The sequence below is a fragment of the Lytechinus variegatus genome, chromosome 12 (assembly GCF_018143015.1).
Source record: "Lytechinus variegatus isolate NC3 chromosome 12, Lvar_3.0, whole genome shotgun sequence".
Taxonomy (NCBI): domain Eukaryota; kingdom Metazoa; phylum Echinodermata; class Echinoidea; order Temnopleuroida; family Toxopneustidae; genus Lytechinus; species Lytechinus variegatus.
The window spans coordinates 11,438,041-11,454,631 of record NC_054751.1 but is presented as its reverse complement, the minus strand read 5'-3'; the positions used below and the strand labels follow the sequence as shown (position 1 = coordinate 11,454,631).

The 16,591-nt window shown below is 36.3% G+C and overlaps 2 protein-coding genes across 2 annotated transcripts in view; both read right to left on the bottom strand.

Annotated features, from left to right (window-relative positions):
- Positions 1 to 1,471, bottom strand: part of LOC121425297 (polycomb group RING finger protein 3-like) — a 94,357-nt gene extending 92,886 nt beyond the window's left edge. The window contains exon 1 of the mRNA XM_041621323.1: positions 1,455 to 1,471. Within this exon, the coding sequence (XP_041477257.1) occupies positions 1,455 to 1,471 (17 nt within the window). The remainder of the gene's footprint in view (positions 1 to 1,454) is intronic.
- A 4,568-nt stretch (positions 1,472 to 6,039) lies between these two features.
- Positions 6,040 to 7,812, bottom strand: LOC121425648 (transmembrane protein 45B-like). The gene has a single exon (XM_041621788.1). It carries the CDS (start codon positions 7,642 to 7,644, stop codon positions 6,778 to 6,780), a length of 867 nt encoding a protein of 288 aa, XP_041477722.1. The 5' UTR covers positions 7,645 to 7,812; the 3' UTR covers positions 6,040 to 6,777.
- Between the last annotated feature and the right edge of the window lie 8,779 nt (positions 7,813 to 16,591).

The window sequence follows — 16,591 nt, the reverse complement described above, 5'->3', positions numbered from 1 at the left end:
TTGTATTTTTCTTAAACTTGTACATGTACAATTCATTTATTTACCATTAAAGGGAAAATGCTCATTATCATATTCATCAATATGGCAACTCAAAACTAACTAGATTTTGAGAGTCTCAAATCAAACAAGATCCCTTTTTGTAAGTATCACTCTTTGCTTAACAAAACAAAGTAGGTCCATGGTAGCAATAATACATATGCACTAAAAACGAATATCAAACATAATGTCAAACATGAAATCAATGACAATTTTAATGTTAGATCGTAATCCAATTCAGTGTCCGTTTATGATTTATAAACATACACCACATACCAAGATCAAAGCTAAATTATTCCGAACAACATGCACATCATCGGTCAGAAGAGAGTGGATTTGTTAGTCTATGACTTCACAAAATTAGGTAAAAGTAATCTATAAAGGAATGCTACAAGTATATACAAAGTAAATAGAGATACATGTAGGGCTGCACAATTCTTCAATTATTTGTATACTATATTTTTTTCCCCAAAATGAACAAAGTGGTTCATGAACCACGAGCCTCGCCTGATATCGCGACTGATAATATATCAAATTACACAATTTTCATACAAATCATAGTTCAACGAAATTCATTGCATGTGTGATTATTCTTGAATACACAAGTCTTTAAAAAGACTTAAAAAGAATGTAAAGAAATGAATTCACAAAAATATTAAAATACATACATGCTCATGTATTTATAAGACAATGTTAAAATCAATTCATCAACCTTCAATCAATGACAATTTGCTAAATTATTCACATTTACATGTAAGTACAATGCTGCAATACATAATTTTATCCATCAAAATTTCAAACATATATTGCATACGGTCATCAACCAATAAAGAAAAAAAGTTTTTTGAGTTTTGATGTTTATTGTTAAAAGTTGTTTTTTCTTTTCTTTTTTTCCATATGCAAGATATTCTTCTTTTTTTTAACTGAGATGTTTTTTACTTTGTGTCATTGATGATTTGCCCTGTGTTCTTGCAATCATCCCATATTTAAAACATTATAACACAGTGAATTCAAAGGTTTATGTTTTACTGAAAGAAACACATATACATTGCACAAAATAAATATCATACATCAAAGCCCAACTGTATTAAAGTACTCTGTAAATAACAAATCACAGTTCATTTTATGATCTATGTACATGGGCCATTGCATGCAGAACCTAGACAGAAATAAATCATTTTATTTTAAGTGCTATAGAGGTGTCGTTCTGTTGTGACAAACACTACAAGTATATTAGTGGCATATTGTTATAATCATTATTATTTCAACACTGAACCAACTTTTGTGACAACCTTTCATAAATATTTTTTCAGGCATATTTTTCACCCATAATCAAATGTGCAAATATTTCACTCATTGAATATAAACAGGAGTGGACACTGGCTTGCATGAAAAGAAAACTCTCTTAATTTTCTTACCTGTAGGTCTTGTACATCTTGTGCAAATGTGCAAGATTTCCAACAGCACAAACCTTTTTTTCGTCATGAACTACGTTAATATGTTTTTTGTTAGTTGGAGAAAGTGTCTATAATTTAAAAAGGATTGGCTCTGAAATGCCACTAGAATGGTAGGCTACACAACAGCCGTTTTGCTCAATGAGATCAATCCCATCTGAGATGTTTGCAAATTTTCCATACTAATACAAGAGTACATGTACATGTATGCCTACAAGTACAAGTAATAACACTTCTCAACTGAAGAAGGCCACAGTATCCAGCATTGTTTACCGTATGATTGTGAATAATGATATGTACATGTAAGAGCAGGCTCAAACATACGCGACCTTTTCAGACAGTTTTCATTAACTTTTCATATAATTTAGCACACAGTGAGTGAGTTGAATGCTGTAATAGAACAGTGGAGTCTTGATTCAAGGTGTATCACAATACATGTATGTTTCATGAATTCATGGATGCTGCCTTTGATACATTTTCATGAAGAGTTCAGGACCAGAATGAGCTGCAAACAAGCCCTCCTTTTAGGAAGATTCATCCAATCTCATTTTTAAAAGAAAATCGTGAACGATATTCTCAAATAATATGGCTTATTTTGCCGGCGAAGGTCGTTTCCCATACACAGGCACTGCACTTATTTATTTACCAAGATGATACATGTAAGCTACACTTGCAACAATCTGAAAAAAATAATGCTGAGCCACATTACATGTATTCTGAACTGCATCAAATCTGGACTATTTGATGGTGGATTCATGATGGGGTAATATTTCCATGGACACAACCTACTGGAACTCTAAGATACACGTAAATACCTTTTTCAGATTACTAGTACTTTAAAATTCAGTGTTTTCTGCTACTTATACACCATGCAATTTGTGGTGAAAATTTCAGTCAGTCCTATCAGTGGCTTTGATTAGGTATCACTAATGAAACATTGGCCCTTTAAATTCTTGGATTGGCTTGGATATTTACCTTTGAAACCATATTGGCTTGTTTGCATTTTCTATGAGAAAGAGATTACATACACCAGATGGTACATGGAGTTAAAATACATGTACAAACTCTCTTTGTGTTTACATCATGGCATCCACTCAAATTGTGCCAAGGAAAACCAAGGAATAACATTTCCATGGTTAAAATAGAACCTCCAGACTGTACATGTACTTGACCAGTACATCATTAAATGATGTAGATCTACATAGGCCTAATAAAGCTGGAAGGCCTCTTTATTGAGCCAACAGTATATAATGCCAGTGATTGCATTAAAACAATAGAGCTCGAGAATCTGTTTGCAGTAGGTTTAATGCAGGCCTGAGTAATGACATAATTATCCCAAGTAGATTGAAAAATACTGCAAGGAGACATGTAGAAGGTGATAAGATGTAAACATTGAGACTGCATGCTCTAGATGCATGTTCAATCATGCAATCCTGGCTTGGTTAATTCTACATTACATGCAAGCAAATTGCAACTTAATGTCTTTCTAGATCACAGTGCACAGACAACACTACCCAGATAAGATAAAAGATGATATAAAATCAATGTATGCATAGCAGCACAAACACTATACAATCAAGGAGCTTCAACAGTTTGAGGCTCCTTTTTATAACTGACTGTAAAATGCTGTACATACTGTAAAAATGCATTGAGGTGAAAAGCATCCACTAAAGGCCAACACAAAGTCACATTCTATAATAATCAGAAGACTACATAAAGCACATGGAGGCCTACATGTATAGAATATGTCAACATACTTTGTATGGGGTGATTCTGATCCACACAGATCCAAGCTCAAACAACAACTATTCAACCTAAAATTTCCTTTTGTCTGAGCATCATTGCCAATATCTCTTCAAAGGTTATGCATGATTGCATGGCCGCATGCACATAATGAATGGGTGCTACCATGGTGCTACCTGGTAGATGAGAAATTGAATGGTCAAGCCCAACTCCATGTACATTGTAACAGCAAGTTACGGTAATAGGAGAAAATATTATGCATGCTTTCAATAGTGAATTCATGTAGCAAAAATTCCCTCATTGAAGCAAGAACCACCACCTTCAAACTTACTTTGCAAATAAATTGCATTCATCACCACCAAAAAGTGCACCCTTGATTATAATTCATTTCATATACATTTAGGTGTTGGGCACTGTCATCAAAGCAGAAAGTTTACCAACACAGTGTTTAACAAGGCAAACGGCTCCATGTACGTGAATTTCATACAACATATCAAATAACCAAGTTATTAAATAATAAGGGCACTTTACATAATTTTTTCCCAATCATCTTGCAACTTTTCCTGGTACTGTAATAATACCATTTTCTAACCTTGTATACATATGCAGTATTGGATCTAAAATTAAAGAAAGGAGTGTTGTACACACAAATGGCATACAAATGAAACAAAATAATACTCCCATAGCTCCATAAACCCATATACATGTACAAGTAGGCCTACATGTACATGTACAATGTATGTTGGTTTTTTCATACACAGGGTATTTAATAAAACGCAATGGTGAACTTATTTTGTTCAGTGTACATATAGAACTGTACATAAATAATGAAAAAGGGTATATATTTCACGAGAAAAACTATGTGTTTATGGTCTAATTTTCAAGGGTATAAAAAGACTAAAATATACTTCACAAAGGATGTACATTTTGCCCCAACACTATGTGTTTAGGGTCCGATTTGGGAGGACATGTGTGGGGTGGTACTCAGTCAAGTTAAAGCCGACATTTGTGACATAACAATTAAGATATTGTTGTACTTATACTTGTCAAGGGTACTTTGTTTCCAATACTTGTTAAGGGGTGCACTTTCAGAACCCGGAAAATATCTTTTTAAGGTGCTTTTCAAACCCCACGGTCACGCAAGGTATCCACTCGTCAATGGAAGTGACCCCCCCCCTCCTCCGGGACTATTCTGTACCATAACCCTACTGTACACGCTGCCACATATTCTGATCATTCTGAGATTCTTTATGTACAACTTGCATGTTCTACATAGTTTACTCCATGAAACTACCAGCAGACATAAGATATTATCTGTTAAAACACTCAAATTGATTGACAAGTATTGAATCCTAATGAAACACTTATTGACATGGACCATATACATGAAGTTCATCTGTGAAAGACTTTCACACACTAAATCACATAGTGCAAGTCATAATCATGTGCATATAATATAAAAGATCAGGTGAGGACATGACACCATCAGCCCACCTAATGAATATTCATGAAGATATGCCTAGAACTGTTTCACCTGAATAGTGCAAATCCTAAAAATTCAATAACTTTGTTATTTGTTATCCGATTTTGATGAAATTTTCATAATTTTGTTCAGTAAATTTACTCTATTTATTCAGATATAAATATCTAAACCCCTTAGTACTGTATCTAAAATGTTTCCATAAAATTTAATTTGTAACTTGTAACAATTTTTTGGTTGCAAGTTGCAGTCCAGTTATATTCAACACAGGATGAAAGTTACATTGTATATTGCAAAAGAAAAAAAATCCCTTGGAAGCAATTAATGATATCATCCAATAAAATAATGATTGAATTAAATGCTATCCCCTTGAAATGATGGGACATTCTCAATTTATCTGAATGTACAGTGTAAATTATGTACACTGTATTTTTAGCGCCATATATCATCATGAAAAAGGGCACCCAACAAGGGCAAAGATCAACCAATAAAAATGCCTTTGATACGATAATCCAAATTAAACCGGATACATTATGTGGATCAAATCAAGCTCAGTAGAATATGTATTTGGATTGGAATGCATTAATACCTATAATTAATATCAGAGTCAATGTTTTAGCATCAAATTACGACAGTGTTTGCAGGCTTGTTTTCAAAATCTGGGTTTTCTTTTTTTTTAATATTCTTCTGCATTCTCTAAATTTGAACTTTCATGTCAAGTCTCAAACAAGTACATTGTACTGGTAATTCCTGATCTGTACAGTACATGTACATGTATTGTAGATCCGACTTACATGTACAGTATTCACTTCAAAATCTGTTCCACTGCATTACCAACAATGTATAAGATGCTGTTTAGTTGAATATTAACAAGTACTTTACAATCTATTGTTCTCTGGTTTTAACGGTAATAAATGTAGTGGGTAAAAGAATTATGACTGGTACTGAAATGCAAAACAACCTTTGGACTGTATAGAGCAGGCTGAAATCATCTAATTCCTAATCTAACAGCACAAGCATGACATTGTAACTTACACATGTTTACATTACTGGCTTTGCAAAAGTTTTATTTTCTGCAACTGAGCATTTATTCAAGTTTCTGTTGTGATTCTAAAAGTAGCTCTATCCCTGATGTGGCAGTTTGACTGTAGTGCAGGGCAACTATAGGGTCAAGTTGATGTACACAATTCTGATGGAAGTCTACCACTGCGAGCCTGTGAGGCAATTCTATTCAATTCAGGCAATTCTATCTTCTAGCTGAAAACCATATTTTCAGCATCTATATGTGAAATATGTGAAAAAACTATTGTTATTCTTATCGGGGGGGGGGTGCTATTTATATGCAACTATGGTCATGTTAATTCCATAAGGCTTGTACATGTATGTAATGTAGTAAACAATAATATTATCGTAAATGTTCAAAACTTCACACCACACATTGAACACTTATAATGTCAACTTGATAAATTGCTCATTCTGAGCGTGAAGAAGTGATGAAACAAAAATTTATTGATTCTTTTTCTAATACCTCATTTCCATAAGTCATTTGTGGTCATCTGCCTAAAAAAAAAGCTTTTAATAATGCATGGATACCTGTAGTGAAATATTTTTACATGTTACAAATTACAATGACCTCACCAATTATCCTCTTGGCCAATGCAGTCAAATGCAGCCTTAATTTTTGTCATTCAGCAAACTAAAATTATACATATTGAAGTTTCATCTCTGGAATTTAGAATAAAATCATATAGCTCTATCACTACCTCCACATTAAAATCATAATATTGCAGAGCTTTGAAGCTCAGTACTTTACTAATCATTACAATTCTGAAATAAACATTTGCACATGAATTAGATCAAAAGTACTGGACATCTGAGCCAGAAGGGCATAAGAATACACATCAATGTCCTTCCAGCCCTCACGATGGCTATTATTTAATCTATAAGCACGACACAGCTGAAAGTACTGAGCACTTACATAATTTACATGTAAGAGATCTGACCTAAATACAGTATACAGAAATAAATTGCTACTTGAAACTCCAACTTCCTAGAGATGTGTTATTAGTCCGATTCACTTCCTCCAAGTAGATGATTTCCTGCTTCTGTGTTGTTTCCCAAGAGTTTAACTTCATGTTCCTCGGGACCATTGCTCATCTGGGAATACCGGACCGACGAAAAGCCACACATTTTCAATGCCAGCTTTGTGATGCCGTAGAAAAAGAAGAGTACAAGCATGTCGACAAGAATGTGCCACGTGAACATGACGGTGGTAAACATGACGTTGAGGTGATCTTCTGGATCCCAAGGCTCACCACCGGGTGGTATATAGAGGACGATGCCGACATGCCAGAACCAAGTGCCTTGCACCAGCGTGAATAGGATCCGGATAAGCTCCACCAACGTGTCCTTCGGCCGCCACACCTCTGCTGACGTTGACAAAAAGCAAATAAAGATGGCCACCACCAGCATCGTATGTAGCTGAACATCAAGATCGCTCCTGCCATGGGTATGGAAATGAAAGAGGAAACCCTCGACTGCAAACGCAAGAGCACCAAATGCTTTCTCGTATTTCCCAGCTACGGACGGCACACAGCTTCTCCCCATCACCATAATCCCACCATAAAGTGCGAAGTATGTGTACATGGTTACGTGTTGCCATTCTACTTGGTGCTTCCAATGACCCTCACTGTCGATGAGCGTCCATTTTGGAGCCGGATACATCATCTCACCAATGAAGCCAACAACGCCTCCAAACACGATTAAAGACCCTTCAATGGGAACTCGGTGTAGGCAGTACATCAGCCGAGACCGCGGGCGCTGACGGCCGTTGTCTAGGACAATCTTCGTGTACACGAACTGGATTATCCACCAGATGGAAACGATGATGAAAAATGCTCCCGGTAATGCATGTCCAATAAACGTACCCATTTTGTCCTCCTCTTTATCTTGTCTTCCCTGCAAGTGACTGAATGGTCCAACAGAATAGAGACAATATCAGAAATACGATAGGGTTTCGTAGACCGATGTAGATGAGTCCCTCCACTCGTCTGACATTTACCTCTGCACTGCATGAACGCATACCGTATGTGGAATGCATATATATGCAACGGTGCACGTATACGGAATAGTGATGTAATGTGGCGCCGCCAAAATGTATGGTACCGGTACTTGGGTGCGGGGTGGCCGTGGCGTGGATCAGAGCCATAGATTTATATAAACCTAAAGAGCTATCTTAACCCTCTCGCGATTCAGTGTACCAGGTACCGTAGTTGGTGTTTCGATGAGGCAGACATGAGGAGTATGACTTTGAGGCAAACATTTTGAGGGGTATATAATAGTATATATCGCTCAAAATGTTGAGGGGTACATGTATATATATATATACTTCTCAAAATGTTTGCCTCAAAGACATCGAAACAATAGTCCTTTAAAAGAGTTTAGGCCTCTGAGATGTCATTTTGTCACCGATTGGCACGGGTGCCGGCGATCGATTCGGGGGGGGATGGGGTCACATAGGGGGGGGGGGGGGGGGCAGGGGGGATGATCGCCCCACCAATGAAAATATGGGGGGGCAAACATATCATTTTGCCCCACCAATAATTCCGCATGTGCTAAAAATAAAATAAGATTGTAATGTTACACAGAAATCAGCAAGCGAGATTGAGATACACAACTCGTTCTTCGTCTAAAATCGTGCTCAAAATGTCCACTTTTCAGATTGGAATATCAAGAAAATTTCAGCTCGCGATTCGCGCTCGCATCATTTTTGTAACAAAAATCCATACTTTCCATGATTAAATAGGTGAATATGGTCCCGTTTTCAGTTCTAAACCTCAAAAGAACTCCCACTCGATTTGCAATAATCTTTTGTTGGATATATATATCTTGTTCTTTATTAAAAACGTCCATTAAACTCAATTTTTTTTTCAGATCGAAATATCAAAATTTTCAGCTCGCGCTTCGCGCTCGCATTAATCTGCTGGTGAGATATATATGTATATATATATATATGTATATATATGTGTGTGTGTGTGTGTGTGTATATACATATATATATATATGTACACATATATATAGTAGGCATATGTGTGTGGGTGTGATCGAGCGCCTTTGGAAAATTGATTCATGATTTTGCCCCCCCCCCATCTGAAAAATGGATCGACGCCCCTGGATGGGGATGGGATACATGCGGGATACATGTAATTGCCAATATTTCAGGTGGGGTGGCCTGTGCCTATGTTATCACCCCAAAAATTTTATGGTCGAATACTATTTTTGATGACAAGCTAAGTATGGGGGTATGGTCATGATTATACGGGGGGATGGTACACGGTGATCATGGTCATGATTATGGTATTGTCGTATAGGCCTACCTAGGCCTTCACGTGATTGATGACCATCACTTTTAGGAATATCTCGGAATTTCGTTATTGTTATTGAATGAAACCATTGACCCAATATGTCCGTGATGACTGAAACCGATCATTTCAGAAATACAGATCATCAATATCCAGTGGATGGGGGAAATCCATAATAATAATAATAATAATAGCCAATTTTTATAAAGCGCTTTTCCCAGAATGGCCCAAAGCGCGTTACAGCATATTATTACCCCGGTCATTGGATTCATTTCTATCCCGCACGAAAAGTGCACAATTTCCACTCCCTGGGGAGCATTCCTTGCATTCATCGCAGCCTCATTATGGCGCTGGCAAAATCAAACATACAATATCTTTCGCATCCTACCGGGTACCCATTTAGCACCTGGGTCGAGAGTGGCAAAGTGTGGATTAACGCCTTGCCAAAGGACGCTAGACCGCGGTGGGATTCGAACACACGACCCTCTGTTTACAAGGCGAGAGTCAGAACCACTACACCACGGCTCTTCCACAGTCCATGTAATCCATGCAGGATTAAATAGACTAAAGGGGTGTTTTTTTCAGTTTTGGACGCGGTCCGCGCGTGGACTCCTTAAGGGTATCAAAAACAGATTTTCAAGAAAAAGGGTGGTTTTGAAAGACTGGTCAATGGTTAGTCGCGGGGTTAAACGTATTTAGGGTATGTTTTTCCCCACAGCTTTTTTTTTAAGACTAGCCAAACGTGTTTAGGGTATGTTTTTCCCAAGCTTTTTCCCCGAGGTCATATTTTGGCGACATCTTGTTTAGGGGCCAAAATGTGTAAATAATGCCCGCGAAATACTTGTTTAGGGGGCTAGTTTTGCACACAAAGAAAAACTCGTTCAAGGGGTGTTTGGGAATTTCTTGGTCACGCGAGTGCCACAGCAATATATTTGACTCCCCCGGCCCACCGGGATGTTCATGTTGATGTTTTTATACATGGCATTATGTTTAAAAACTTTATACATCCCCACAGACCAAGCGCACTTGCCCCGTTTATTTTACCGGGCCCTTTTGAACGTCATTCAAAATAGTGTCTAAAAGGAATGGCTATGAAATAAACAAGAGTCCTCAAAACAGGCGCGGATCCAGGAGGGGGCCGAGACGGCCCCGGCCCCCTATTTTTTGGCAACCTGCTGAAAAAATTGTACTCTTAAACTTGATTAGAAACGATGAAAAATAGAAAAGTAAGAAAGTGGTATTATACCCATGATGTGTAATTTACAGCCTCGTAAACGGCCGGCCCGACCCGAACGGAAACAAGAAAAAGGTGAGGGGAAAATTGGAAAATAGAAATTATATAAAAAAATTTCGCTCGCGCTTCGCGCTCGCATTGCCTGTGTAATGATTCTCATTCAAGAGGATTAAATGGTATTTAATATGTCCAGTTCTGAAATCAATTTGCACACAATATCTTAGTTCGCACATCAAGCTTTCATTATTTTGTTTAATCTACACAAATATGAAAAATTTCAGCTCGCGCTGCGCGCTCGCTTTGTTTGATATGTAAGATACCTATCCTCCTCTTACCAATTCTTACCAAAATTTCTCAAAATGCCCCTTTATCATGTCAGTAAAGATTTAAGCTCGTGCTTCGCTCAATTGTTTGAGACTCAGCTTGTTCTTTATTAAAATAAAACGTGCTTAGACAGTTTCCAGGTCGGAATATCAAAAATTTTGAGCTCACGCCTCGCACACCCATTATTTAATTGGTGATACTTGTATCCTTTTCATTAATCAGTAAAATCCGTCACTATTGAGTCCCTTTTCACGTTACTATATTAAAATTTCTGCTCGCGCTTCGCGCTCGCATTGTTTAGTTGGATACTTATCTTTGTTCATAATTATAAAAACTGCTCAGAATCTTCGGGTCTAAGGACATAAAATATCAAAGAATTTGAGCTCGCGCTTCGCGCATTATATTAAGACCACATGAGATACCTTATCCTGTTTATAACAATAAAAACTAAAACTTCAGTCTTTAGTTAGGACTATCCCCTGAAAAACCAACAAAAAATCAGATTATAGCGGCCAATCGAGAAACATGTTGATGAAAATATTTTTCGCCCCCCCCCCCTATTGGCAAAAGCTGGATCCGCCCCTGCAAAATGACACATTTTCAGGTAAATTTTCAAAAATTCAGCTCTCGCTTTACGCTCTTATTACTGAGCTAGTCCTTACATGAATGTATAGTCTTTTGAGAACATTACACTTTTCTTAAGGATCCACCCCCACTGGCGTACAGATGTGGGCCTTGTCGGGGGGGGGGGGATGGACCCCATTCACGACTTTCCCTTTAAGCCAAAAGCGCTTACAATGAATAAATTAAATGGAACTATTTAATCTTAACATTACAAACTACTACGGAAGAATGGGTCTTTTATGCCATTTTGAAATTTACTAGTGATGGAGACGGTCTAATTACTTATATTTTTTTCATTCCAGTATTTAGTTCAGGGTGGTCAGTGGCTTGGCGAGTCTAAAATTTAGAAAAGAAAGAGAAGGAAAAGAAAAGGGTGAAACATGATTTATCCAAAAAAAATATAATGTCAAAATCTATCACAAAATTAGAATTTTTTGCTTTGAAAAAAAATCTTGCTCCCGTTGCTCTCAAATGTTAGCATTAATTTTGTCATCTACGCCATGTCTGGCCCCTGAATCGAGAAGCAAATGGTCCCCAACTACAATATAAAATATAAAATCTCTTCCAGATCGAGAACAAGTTTTGTGTCAGTCATCCCCCATCCAGGAACACCTTTCGACACCCATGACCCATGCACATACATTAAGTGCAATATTTCTAAAACTTTTCGAGTGGGCCACATATTATTTTTTGTATCACCTTTATTCAATATAAAACAAAGGGAAGTAACATACAATGAAAATTAGTCCAGGCTTACTCGTTTTTAGAACGAAGTACAGGACTATATAATCTTTAAAAAATGAATTACAGCTTACACAAATATTGAGTCTTGTAAAGTGTGACGAGCGAGAAAAAAATAGAGGAAGAGAAAGGAGGAGGAGGAGAAGAAGAAGAAGAAGAAAGAAGAAGAAGACCTTTTTTTTTACTTTTCAAAGTAAAACTTTACTTACAATCAAAATATACAATTAAAAACATGTAATCAATGATGCACTTTGCACTTACAGTGACCGTATTTCTACCATTGTTATATAGAAATAACATGTAGCACATAACAGCAAGCATCGTTAAAAAAAATTAGCCTAATAAAACAATAACAGAGAAGAAGAAGAAGAAAGGGAGTGAAATACTTTGAAATAATCTAAAAGGGTAAAAATAGTTATTTTTAAATAATTTTTATAAACATATTTTGCAGGAAAATGATCTAACAAAAATGCTATTTTTGTGAGCATTTTGGCACGCCGATTCCCCTATCGGACCTCAACCAGTAAGCCTAGCCATTACTACCAAATTGCAAACCACTTTCATAATATGATTCCTCGCCCTTTCAGTATTAAATAGGCGGTAGACCTGGACCTATTCTCAAATATTCTTAAAAGTTTACATTCTGATAGGCATATCAAGGACCTCCCCAATGTTTCTGACATATTTTATATGTTTTATTTGTAAATGATACAAAATTAAATTTTCAATTTAGATAAGAAAAAATATTTGCATTTTAAAACTCAACATAGTCATACAAATGTTATTGTAATTTTCCAAAGACGAGCATTACAAATGTCCAGAAGCCGGTTAGTCAAATAAATGAGATTTATCATCTTCACCATGATGATGATGATGATGATGAAGACGATGATTATGATGGTGATGATGATCTTGATGCTGATCATCATTATCATCATCACCATCATAATCATCGTCTTCATCATCATCATCATCGTCTTCATCATCACCATCATCATCACTATTATAATCATCGTCTTCATCATCATCATCATCATCATCATCACCATCATCAGCAGCATCATGATCATCATCGTGATCATCAGTATCACCATCATTATCATTATCATCATCATCATCATCTTCATCATCATCATAATCACCCCGGATGTCAGGGATATAAAAAGGTGTTTTCTATGGCAGAAAAATAATATGAAAACTTCTGAATTCAGACTTCAGTCTGAAAATTTGCATCCCTGATCACCACCATAATCATCATTACCAGCAGCGTCATCATCTGCATTATTACCACCATCAGCATCGTCATCACCCCATCATCATATCATCATCATCACTCTCGCACTCAAGTGTTTCATATTTTTTAACATTCTTAGCACAATCCTTTTCACAATGAAGAACATGTCACCTGCTATTTTCCAAAATATATGAGCGAACTCTTTTTTTTTTGAAAAAAAATGGAAGGGCAGATGACCATACTAATACCATGGAGATGAACGTTTCTTAAAATTTGATTTTTTTTTCCAAAGACGTGGGGCAAGAGAATGAATATAAATTGAGCTAAGCCCATTTCTTGGACTAATAACATGTGATATAGCAGATCAAGATAGATAGAATGAATTATGTTGTTCTCTGATTCTCTGATTCTCTGAGTGAGAAGAAATATAGTGGGGAAGTATGGCTAATCCACATTCATTGTGCGATACATTGGTCCCGGGAGTCTGGGAACAGTTTCATAAAAGTTACCAATATGGTACCTAACAAGATTATGGGGTCTAGCAGCCAATCACAAGCAAATTATAGCTCTTTGTGAAATGGGCCCATGGAGTATTTAGCATAAAATTTAATATCATGGAAACTTTGCCAGGCATCGGTAATTTCCATAAAGTCCCCCCCCCCCGGGGGGCACTTACATTGACGAGTGGATACCATGCGCGACCCAAAAAACACGTAAATAGGATGTCTTTTTCACGATAGGGCACGTTACGTACGTAACGTGATAAGGGTGTCAAAAACACAAAAATAATGAAAAAAGGGTATCTATTTCGCTAGGAAGATTACGTGTTTAGGGTCGAATTTGCGGGGATGATAAAACAAAATTAAAATGTTATATAAAGGATGTCCTTTTTGCCCCAACACTTCGTGTTAAGAGTCCGATTTGCGCGAAGTGTAGAAGGACGTGGGGTCGTACTAAACCAAATAAGGTAAAGCCGACGACCGAAGGACCCGCAACAATAAAACATTCCTGTACGTGTTTAGGAGTTCATTTCAGGTAATATTTGCCAAGAGTATCGTTTTGTTTCCAATACTTGTTAAGGGTAGGGTTTCACACGCCAGTACTTGTTAAGGGGTGCATTTTCAGAATATGGAAATTAGTGTTTAGGGTGCTTTTCAAGACCCCATGGTCGCGCATGGTATCCACTCGTGAATGGAAGTGCCCCCCCCCCCCGGTGAAGTCCTTAATTTGATTGTCGAGTATTGTCACCATGGTAGTAACCATTGGTTGGCAATGTTGTTCAACAGTAGCATTTGTGCAACAGGGTCCAGTATAGAGATGCTAGAATTCTGGTAAATCTGGCTAGAACATTTCTTTCCAGTGTAAAGAAATAATTAATAACAAGAACACACTGAACATTACATTGTTGTTTTACTGTTTAATATATGTTATCATGTACTCAAATCTTAATAACCAATAATATATTAAGACAGAAAATATACACTTTACATGTCTCCTAAATACATCTCTAGAATGGATTACTTTGTGAATTGAGGTACAGCTGTACAGAAAGTCAATACTCTCAATCTTATTGGGTTAAGTGGGGGCAAGGCATGTTTGTTGGGTAAAATAATGCTCAAATACTGTATAAATTTTATCCAATGTATGGAAATTTGCCCATCAAGTACACCTTTCACCCAATATCTTCACAAAACAAGCATGTTCCCTTTCTCTTACAATATCAGGTAGTAACAATTTAACCTTTTTATGGAGCATACCAAATGCGATCTAATTTTGGTCCAAATTCGTCAAAGTTCAAACTTTTTGTTGTTGTGTAACTTAGTTTTCAAGAATGACAGAATATAAAGTTTGTCTTAACAACTATTTATTCATCAAAATGAGTCTGTAATGCTGATACAGACAAATAGCAAAATACAAGAAGGCAGATCAATGTACTTGCTAAACTCAATTTTTTTGGAATGCAGGATATTCAAAATACTTTTCAATCATACACAAGTTTGTTTCCAATGTAACAACACACTGAAAAAAACATATGAAACCAATGATTCCATAAGCCAAACTTTAACCATCTTTTTGAATGTAATCATAATTCTGACATTTTTCTGAATCAAAATCCTTATCATGTCCCATTAACCAACCCTTGACTTCTCATAAATTATGAAAGCAGCAAACTGTCACATAAGGAAATGTTAAGTTACTGAAATGGACATCTCTGTAAATTCTGTTTAACTTACCCCCCCAAAAAAAATAAAGGTTTACTCCTTTTTACTTTTATTTTTTTGTATGAAAAATACCAAACAAGACTTGATAGACAGAGTTGATTCTCAGGAGACTACATGTATATTCCCAAACTAAGTAAAACATATTTCTAGTATCTTACTCTGATTTCCAAATATAAATGTCAATCTTTTCATTACTGTGTACATATTTTCATGGCTTCATTTACATGTATCTTATAACTAGTACAAGCACACTTCATAAAATTCTGTGGTGTAAATGAGACAACTGCACATGAGAAAAACTACCTGTCACCTCTCTCCATGTTAAATCAATTATAATGAACACCCAAATACTTAGTATAAATGAAGCCTAACAGTTGGATTTGTACCTTATCATATATTGGTATTACTACAACATTTTTTTGTTAATGTAAAAATCACTCATTTGGGGGGTAATTCCATTACCATCATACCATGTTCAAATACTATGAATGTATATGGATAATCATGTGGAATGCAAAGGTTCAGGTGATGATCCTGACATATTTTGTCACACGAAATGATAAATTGAAAGGCAAGATGAAAAAAAAGCAAACAAATCTATAAATATTGGTAACAGAATTACATTTGTACATTAATCATATGAATTGCCAAATAAGAAAAGAATCGTGCTGACTGGTAACAAATATGCATGCATTGGTCAGCATAGGAAACAATCAACTGTATTTGATGTGATATCTGTTACTGACTTTCCATGTTTGAATCGTTTGGATCAATTGCAGTTCTCTGTAAGACTGGGCCAAAAACTGTAAATCATTCATAATCCCTGTGTAGCCCAACCCCCCCCCAAAAAATAAGTTTGAATCTCCATTGCATTTAGTAATAATGTGCAACATGTATTTACGGCTTTATGCAAATGTTTGTAAGTGTTGCGTAATATAAACCTATCCTAGCATTAACATAGCTGCCAATTTAGAATGGTATCTAAACTTCATACAGATATAAAATGAAAGACCCTTGCCATCATTCACACTGCATTTAGATAGCAAACAGTATGCTGTTAGAGGTTTTTTTTATTTAAAATATAAATTATACCGATAAGAACTTAAGATCAGTGTCCTTAAAACAGATTCCATAGATC